This window comes from Pagrus major, chromosome 24 (assembly GCF_040436345.1).
Source record: "Pagrus major chromosome 24, Pma_NU_1.0".
Taxonomy (NCBI): domain Eukaryota; kingdom Metazoa; phylum Chordata; class Actinopteri; order Spariformes; family Sparidae; genus Pagrus; species Pagrus major.
The window spans coordinates 21,635,505-21,645,047 of NC_133238.1; the positions used below are offsets into that span (position 1 = coordinate 21,635,505).

General features: G+C 39.8%; 1 protein-coding gene across 2 annotated transcripts in view; it reads right to left on the reverse strand.

Annotated features, from left to right (window-relative positions):
- Positions 1-339: 339 nt before the first annotated feature.
- LOC140992033 (splicing factor U2AF 35 kDa subunit-like) overlaps positions 340-9,543 on the reverse strand; it is a 69,214-nt gene continuing 60,010 nt past the window's right edge. Inside the window, exons 1-8 of one of the 2 annotated variants that reach the window (XM_073462251.1) lie at positions 8,737-8,780; positions 7,248-7,335; positions 5,734-5,800; positions 3,334-3,383; positions 3,004-3,102; positions 2,785-2,918; positions 716-808; positions 340-633 (exon numbers count right to left, since the gene is read on the reverse strand). In XM_073462251.1, coding sequence (XP_073318352.1) covers positions 525-633; positions 716-808; positions 2,785-2,918; positions 3,004-3,102; positions 3,334-3,383; positions 5,734-5,800; positions 7,248-7,335; positions 8,737-8,780 — 684 coding nt within the window. In that variant the 3' untranslated portion in view covers positions 340-524. Of the gene's footprint in view, positions 634-715; positions 809-2,784; positions 2,919-3,003; positions 3,103-3,333; positions 3,384-4,175; positions 4,198-5,733; positions 5,801-7,247; positions 7,336-8,736; positions 8,781-9,543 lie in introns of those variants that run through there. The other variant, XM_073462250.1, reaches the window with a different exon arrangement.

Here is a 9,543-nt window from a genome sequence, read left to right on the forward strand (position 1 = left end):
TTGATCTCTTGAGAGATGTAGCAGGACTGGAATGGGGACAGGACAGGACTTATCATCAGAATAATAAAGTAGCTAATGAGCCACTATAAAACACAACCACAAACAGGATCGGGTGATTATTCATCCTAATAGATCTCAAGTTTGGGACTATAAAGTCTGATAAAGCACTCAGACAAAGAATAACGAACTTCATATCCTTTACCCCTCAATAATAATACTGTGCCATAATGCCTCAGCAACCACCACATTTGTTTTCCAGTTCTATAGGAATAATCAGAACTTTTCATATGTAAAAGGTCTCCACATGAGAAATAACTTGATGTTCAGACAAACAAGTGGTGCCAGTGCAGAATTACAAATCTGTTTTATTGAGAAAGCGACACAAGCTTGTCTTAAAAAAAGGGAATAAAAGAAAAAACACTTCCAACAATTCACCAAAAAAAAGAAAATAACTTTGTCGTCACTGCTGGGGTAAAAGGAGTGGGGAGGGATTTGGTAGGACATTGGGTCAGTCTCGGCTTCCTTCAGAACCTCCCAGAGCGCTCTCGGTCCCTCGACCTTCGCCTCTCGCGGTCCCGCCGTCGGTCCCTGGAGCGGGAGCGTCGTTCCCTTGAGCGCGAGCGAGAGCGGTGCCTGGAGGGAGACAATTAAACATTCCTTTAGAAATCCTGATTAATCCTTAAACATAAACGTATCTCTTTTAAGATTTCTATACCTTTTCCTGCGGCGGCCGTACAACTCCCTTCGGAGTTCCCGCGATATGGGTTTCAGGTGCATGAAGTTGCAGAAGCCGCCTCTGGTGCACTCTCTGGAGACAAACAGCACATGAGGGGTTAAAACTTGGTGGAGAAGTGCCATGAGGAAAAGTTGGCTCTTAGCAACACATGCTGAGGAGCATGCCAGCCCACCAAAGAACATCTGATCTGTATCGCCCCCCCACACGCACACTGAGTTCGTCTTATCACTGGCACAGCAAACAAGCCTCGATCCAATGGAAAAACACTGAGAGACTCATAAAAGAGGAGCACAAGTTTCCTCCCACTGTGTGAGGACAAAGTTTATCTTTGTGTTTTAAAGAAAAATGTGATAATTCACACAGTTCCCATGCAGCTGGTACGTTTTCAGTGCCTTCCTGAAGAACATGTGCAAACTGAATGCTACCTGCTGAGGCTAATCGAGACAAAAAAAAACCAGTATGTACAGTTTTTCTATGTTAGCCTCAGGTGTTCTTAACTGTACAACAATAGAGGCAAATGCAACATATAAACACAAAGTCTGAAGAAGGAGCATCTTCAACACGTCATGTAAACATAAGATAATAAAGAAAACACCTCAACCACCTTAGGGCTCTTATCATGTCAGTTGATATTGGGCTTCAGTGGCGGATATTCCCAAACAAGCTTCCAATTAAAATAGCTGGAACCAGTTTATAGGCAGTAAGTCTGGAGCTTTCGAGGCCCCTCAGTTGCTGGAGTCTTGGGGCACTTGTCCTCTTTACCCAGTTTAAACTCAGCCTGAGCTGCAGAGTGAACAGTGAAGGTTTTTCTTGGATTTCATAGCTGCAGGATGGACTTTCTTCCCACCTCACTAACCTGCTGCAAACACCACACGTGTTTATCTACCTGTAACTGATGCCCTTACACACACACAGGCACGTTGTATATACAATGATGTTAAGGATTGGGTTTGTATGGCACATGGTTTATAGACACAGCTGTTAAAGTTTCTTGCAGCTAACTATGTGTAATATCAAAATACAAAAACACCAAACATCTCAGCTCCTGACCAACTTAAAGTGGAACCAGACAACTCCTCCCCTCCGAGTGCCTCCAAGTCATATTGATGTTGGCGCCTTTAGTCCAAAAATAACCAGATCTTTTCCTTTTATCTCAGAGTAGTAACTACCAACAATACAAGACAAAACCAATCATTTAGTCTATAATGGAAACGTGGAAGCAGACATAAATGGTGCCAGCCTGCAGTCAGTATTACATGCCCGGTGGCAGACAGAAGAGCAAAGTGAAGGGGAGGTTTATAGGGAACGGATCTCAACGTTGATGGTGGCATTATTCTACAGCCATTGCACTGCACGCTCAACATTTAAGCAAAAAACATTTTCCAGTTGCCAGTTTCATGGTGCAAAATGTAAGAATTGGCCACCTTGTATTTATACTCTCAACAAAAAGGGGCAGCATTTATCAAAACAACTGCCAACTGTATTGTATTTACACATTAATGAGTGCAGCTATTGTTATCTTGTTAGCACAGTTGGCCCTGCAGCTAGCCAAACTACCAGGGGAGTGTTGTGTTTACACTGCTTGCAATGTTAGCAGGTTAGCATGCTATCTTCAGTAGATATCTCTTCAAAGCAGTACACAGAAGTCTCTGCTGTATGCTCAATACAGTTATTTCTTCACATTTTGTTTGTAGCTTTGGTTACTTTTTGAATGTTTTGACCCAAATACATATACATCCTTACATATTGCACCTTTAAATGTTTCAAATATTTAACACACTCGCAGAAACAACTTAAAATCAACACCAGGTAGTTTTAAATTGGTCGTGAACGGACTTTTCTGGTTTCTGTCATTTGAAAAATGACTGTCAACTTGTTGTCAAGTACCTCACTCTAATGTATTGGTAATTGTTATAGATTTTCACAGAATACATTGTGTTACAGAGCATGCATTTCATTTAAACTACATTAGGAGGGCATTTTGTTGCTTTTTCTAAACATAAATGGGTAGTTTCCGGTCCTCCTACACTTTAGCAGGTGTTACTCACCCCATTTCATACTGACGGCAGCAAGCTTCCCTGAAGTCCGTGACGGGGGAGAGCTCTGCGTGGATGGGTTGGCCGTTGAACCAACGGTTGTTCAGGTCCATGACTGCTTTCTCAGCGTCCTCCTCACGACGGAACTACACAATGAAAATAATCACTAAGGACTGCTTAAACTACTAATGTTTTAGCTCCACTTTTCTTATAAATACATGCATCACAAACCTTAACGTAGACGTTGCCGACTAGGTGGTCGCCCAAGTTGTCGCACACATTCATCTCCTCCACCTCTCCGTACTTCTCCTCCATCTCTGTGAACACCTCCTGTGAGGGAAATAATAACAACAATAATAAAAGAGGAGAAGAACAATCAACACGTCGAAAAGGTTCTTCTCGTTTTATTTTTATCTAGATAATAAGAGAAACATTTTTTTGTAGAAAATGGTGACCAAATTGTCTCTTTTTAAGTTTGTGATAAAAAAAGTCAAACACAGGTGTGACGTCAAATCAGGCAATATGTGGAACGAAGACGTGACACCGGCACAGGTCACCCACCTCAAAGAACTCGTCATAGTGCTCCTGCATTTCCACATCACTGACGGCGCCTACGAAATGTCAACAAGGGGACAGTCAGTGCAAAGCTTAATGGACACTCATGGTAAAAGCTTCAGCCTTCAAAACAGACTGTGTGACACCTTAGCTTCAATCTAACTGTAGCAACATAATATAATACTTCTTGCTATAACAGTTACACCCTGTAGATAATTGCATTTATGTTATTTGTCACTAGAAACATTCTTCTCTCTCCCATGGCTTTTCAGCTTAAACTAGAGCTGACCCCTCTTAGCATTCTCCTGATTACTTGCATTTTACTTTGAAATTATTTGCCAGTGTTTCACCTTCTCTGTTAACTGTTAGTGTAACATGATATGCAGGAAGGTATGATGTGACAACACTACAGTAAATGTGTTTTTAGGTTTACTACTTCATGACAACCCCTGGCTAGAACATGAAGGAGAGTTTCTAAGTTGGGGGCAGCACCAGTAGAAACCGGCTTCAATGAACCAGAAGCGAAAAATGTGTACTCAATGTCAAACTGTTAAGTGTGAAGCAAAGAACACAGAAACAGTAAGTCAATTATAGCTATTACATCTGTTTCACATCAGCAAATGGACGATCTGATAGAAACTGTGCACATTATTGCACAAGAATGACTCGGGTAGTTTTGCCAGGAAAACATGCAAAACAGCATGTGGCCTGTTACTCTATCTCCAGGAAGTTACACATCTCTAGAGGACATGTTCCTACGCTAAGCCAGATTTATGTGGGGAGGTGTGATAGAGTTAAATTAAGTGCAGTCGGTGCTGGAGGGTCCTGCAGATGAAGGGAGAACTTACAGTGTAAACCATCAGCAGACTGGGCAGAGTTTTGAAGGTTATGAAGGTAAATGTTCAAGAAGGGAAATGGTCTGAAATACAAAACGTAAACGTCTGTGACATAAATCAACCAGGAAAAAGAGCTGGGGAGGAAAAAAATGTGATTAGAAATGTTTCTGTCAGTAAATTTTGCAGCTAATTATGTGATAGATAACGCTGCATTCAAGATCTTCATTTGAGGTGCCCCTCTTTTTAGAGTGTTGTAGATCATTTCAAAGTATTTTATGTTTTGAGATATTTGCTCCATTTCCCCTACATTTACTTTTTAATTCCCATTTTATATAAAAGACTATGGCATAAACATTTTGGTTTTGTTTAGCTTGAAAGTAGGACAACAGAATGTATTAAAAGTGAAGTAAAAACAAGACAATTCAAAAACATATTGATACAGATGTTTTTATACAAGCTGAAAAGTTGAAGTAAGATGACGACTTTTGTCTTGGCTCTTTTTGCGTTTACTGCTCTGACACAACTTTGCAAAACACAACTGGAAGCTATCCAGACATAATAAAACACTCTCTCCACAGTTGTTCTCCTCTGTAATTTGGCGCTGAATGGAAGTGAACGAGCTCAAGCGGTGTCCCAAATCTTTTACGACTTCAAATTGTCCCGAATTGTGGCACAAGCACACAACCGCCTTTGCAGAGAACATTCGAGGACACAGAACAAAAACAAAACTTGCATTGTCCACCGATTTTACACATTAAATGTGTTAACAGGTCTTTTTGGGGGGTACTACTGTAAAGTGGTATAAAGCCTTTTGTGCCTACATTACCCACAGTGCAACTTAGCCATTGAGTGACATCAGTGGAGGCAATTTATCAGATTACATGCAGCTTCCTCTGGAGCCACAAAAGGCTTTACACTACTTTTTTTCACATATGCAGCAGTACTCTCCAAGCAAGACCTGTACACACACTTTAATTAGGGATACACGATATGGATTTTTTCCCCAGCTGATACCTATAACCACTAACTAAAAAAAACATTGGTGGAATTATCCTTTTAAAAAAAAGAGGCCACTTTTACAACTGGGGTTAGATCCTTCTTTTCAAAACTGTCTCTTTGATCAATGGCAGAGTGAATGCACTGCATGATTCAAAAATGCATCCCAAAACAAAAAACAGACAAATCAATTCTAGGCCCTCCTGCCCACTGACACACTTACCTGTATGAGAGGTGCTGCTTTAGCTCAACATATCAACTGAACACACAGTTCTGAATGTTCTGAACTGAGAACAGTTTGTTTTGGTGTCACAGTTCAGATACTTAAAGTCTTAAACTCTGTGAACCATGTGACAGTTCAGCTACACAAGGTTGAACAACAGAAGCAGGTGTTTTTATTGGTATTAGGTGATAACTGACAAATGTCTGAATGTTTGGTTTTGGGAGATAATGGGTTCCCAGCTGGGTCTCCTCAAGCCTGCAGGGCTGAAGCAGCACCTCATGTCTGTTTGTTATATGTGAGCACCACTTTTAGGAAACAGAGAGGGAGGTTGTTGACAAAGTTTAAACTTACAGCGAGAAGCGTCGGCTGTCTGTGCACTGTTCTGAGGATTACGGTAGATGTTTTGGATCAAGATGGTCTGCGGGTGAAGGAACAGAAGTATGTGGTTAGACAGGATTGGAGTTTTGTGCCGTTTCTATTTTAGCTTGTTTACATTGTTTTCACAGTCATGCTTGCACAACATCCTCTGAAATTATGTTTGTCATTTTGTGAGTTTTTAATGTCTTTTTTTCTTTTTGCTCTTTCTCTTGTCTTAATTTCTAACTAAATTTCAGTCTTGGGAAGCACTTTATGACCTTGCCAATGTGAAAGATGCTAAACTAAATAAGCTTTACTTACTTCCTTATTAAGAAAGCTTGGTTACGACATGTTCGTATACTCCATTTTTGGGTTAAGCTCAACCACATCATACCTTAAATTCCCCCTAAAGCCAAAGTTAAGTTATATTGGCCTATAATTCGGCCTGGCTTTCAGCAGTCTGCATTTGTGTGCCAAACCTTTTCCACATGTACACATAAGACCACTCTCTTTCAGAATAACCTCTTTAAAACACTAAAAAAAAAAAGAATGCTTGAAAATTTAATTTACTGAAAAAGAACGAACTGAGATATGGGTGAAGTTCATAGTTGCAAAAAATGAGCTAAAAACACAAACTGTTAGTAATGGAAAATAACAAAATATAAAATGCAAGACAGAGCATGTCATTACTGGACACATTAACCACAATTTTAGTCATTTGAACACATATTACTCATACATAAGTTCATATTTAAAAACAAAACAAATTTTCGAAGAAGTAGCTTATCCACAGCACGTTAACACTTTTGACTCGAGAAACGAGCCAGGTCTGAGAGATTACAGCCAGTATACTTAACTAGAACTGCACATTTTCATCCATTAGACGAATATTAAATATTTTCACAAGAGCTGCGCAATTAATCAAAATATTTTCAAAGTTGCAAAAAGGCCAAGAGAAGAATTGGAGCTTCTTGAAATATCCAAATTGCAAGAAGCTCCAATTTTTGGACAATATGTGACAAACATTAAAAAGTTCTGTAGTGCTGAAGAGACGCCCACTAATCATGAATCATTATGTAATCACAATACGATTTTTTTCACCATATGGTGCAGCCCTAATTTTCCCACACATATCAGCTTCAAGAATTGTGGTGTGTTCATACATATGTATCCCCTGGTTAGATCAGCTATATGACTTGTAATAAGGGTGCACAGCTGGTTAACCATTCACCACAGGGTTGGTCCTTCAATCCCCTGCTCCTGTCCACATGTTAACGTGTATATGAGCAAGACACTGAACCCCAAGTTGCTTCCAGTGGGCAGGGATGCCTTGTCTGGCAGCTCTGCCACCAGCAGTGTATGAGTATGTGTTTGGGTGGGTGGTTTAGAGGCCAACTGTTAAGTGTTTGTCTGTGAAGTGGGAAAAGTACTATATAAGTGAGGCCAAATGTGTCAATAACACACACTAAGACCTTGATTTTAGGAGAAGAAGTGTGCTGGGACCTCACCTGGCTGAAGGTTGGTTTGTTGTGCAATCTCGAGCAGCGGTCTCCATGTCTGCAAGCTCCAATTTTGAAATAGAAGGAACAATTGACCCTGGAAAAAAGTAACAGTGTCATCATACTCAGTTTATTTTTGTTTCAGTTCATTTGTTGCAAGATCCAGCTGACGATATTTGAAATGTTATATTACTGCTCAAAAATTCTACGCAAATAGCAATGTCAGACTCAGTCTGTTAAATAATTCCCAAGTTCTCCAGCCTCTCTGTGGCTAGTGCATTTGTTTTATATCAGTTCAACATATACTTGTATTTTTCAAGTAATTACTGAAAACAGCCACTGCAGTGTTTAGACGACGCTGCTTGAACTGAAGTAAACAGTGTATTTTGAGTTTGACTGTTTCCAGCATTAGATTTTGTGCACTAATGAGAACCTAGGGCACCAAGACTGACTGGACTGGGTCTGATTAAAGAAGGAAAATGAAAATACATTGTTCGTTATAATGAAGGGACATGCAAAAGTGTGACTCAATGGTGTGTTTTAATAGTTTTTTTATGACTCCGAGGGATTAAACTATATCCAGCTTTGGATCCACAAGCGGCACCATGTTAACTCACTGTTTGTTCCGGCGTTTTCATGGGGTTTTGTTACAATATAGAAATAAATTATATCACCAGACCCAACCTTGGCCTACCTGCTGAACCACCTGTTGAACTAGATCAATTACTATGTGTTAGAACAGGGCAATTTATCAGCACATGATTTATGATACAAAACTAGATACTGTTTCAGAGTTAAGTTACACACAATATTTGTTCACTTAATGTCTTGGTATTAAACTGTCAATCACCATATAAATTATTCATTATGTTGACTCTCCACTTATTTGAATGGATAAAATGAATGTAGCTGCCCCTGCTTTGCTATCCTAACAACTTTAAGCTAGCTCACTGTTTTGTTTTGCTAGTTTGGATAGCACCCCTCGAACGAACGGTAGTCTTTATCTAAGTAGTAGTTACATTATTGCAATGAATGTACAATAACTTAAGTTAAATCACTGGTCACAGATGTGCAGGGTGCATTCTGCTGCTCTCCACCGGTGAGACGGAACAAAAACAACCAGCCTGAGCAGGGCACTTACTCTGCTAACAAGCTCATTCATTAACCAAGCTACTAACCAAGTGCCTGGTTATTTAATAACCTACAAAGTATGCTTCCATTGTTTCCCTGTGTAACAATAAATCAGTGAATATTTTGCTAAACTACCCGGTTTGGCGCAAAGTAGCTGTAGGTTAGCTAAGGTGCCTTCCTGAGTTTCATTCAATGCGTTAGCCGAGTGTTAGCTTCCTGTTGCTAATGTAAGCTTGACGAGGACATTCAGAAGAGCTGCGGCTACAAGCCGAGCCCCGCTGGCGACGTAGAAGAACCACTCCAAGCGTACTTTGTTTAAAACCCATCACTTCGGCGCTAAATACAGTGAATATCAAATAAAACTTACTTGTCTTTCTCTGTGCCGAAAATGGATGCCAGGTACTCCGCCATTTTCGGCTCGTCGGAGACGTATGGATGCACGTCATTACGTAAAGAGAGTGCGCATGCGCAGTCGTTACCACTTTGACAGCTTGCACTGATCGCGAAGGCCACATATCTGCGCTGTTGTTCAAGAAATATTCGACTTATTTCTCATCAACATTGACTTTTTTCTCACGCCAAATAACTGTACTTGACTCATTGCTCGAATGGTGAATATATCGCTAAATCACATGTACTTTTTCATCTTCTCCCCTGAGATATTTACAACCACAGGTGAGTGTTCCAGTGGTGGAAAGTAACTGCGTTGTTAGCATCAAGTACTGCATCAGTACAAAGTTGAGTACATGTACTTTAATTGAGTACTTTCTTTTTTTCTTCTGCTTTTTAAAATGTGATGCAGTGTTACAAATAAAACTAGTCACGATATAAAGTAGGTAAAATTAGCGAAAGACGTCAGTAAATAAGCCAAAAGTTAGCCTAAACATGTAAGCTAGGTAGCCTATATGCTACAATACTCTGGAAGTCTATTCCAAGTACTTAATATTTTGATTTCAAGATATGTAATGGAGTATTTTTTACATTGAGATATTATGTTTGCTCATAAGCACACACTAAAAACACTGGGTAAAAAGTTTTATGCAATACTTAGTTAATTTTAACCAGTACTAATGGTCAGACAACCACGTAACTACAACTAGTACAGGGTCAAGTTAACCCACGACTGTGTTGGAGCCATATTGACCAAACCAAATACATTTTACTAAAACTTATA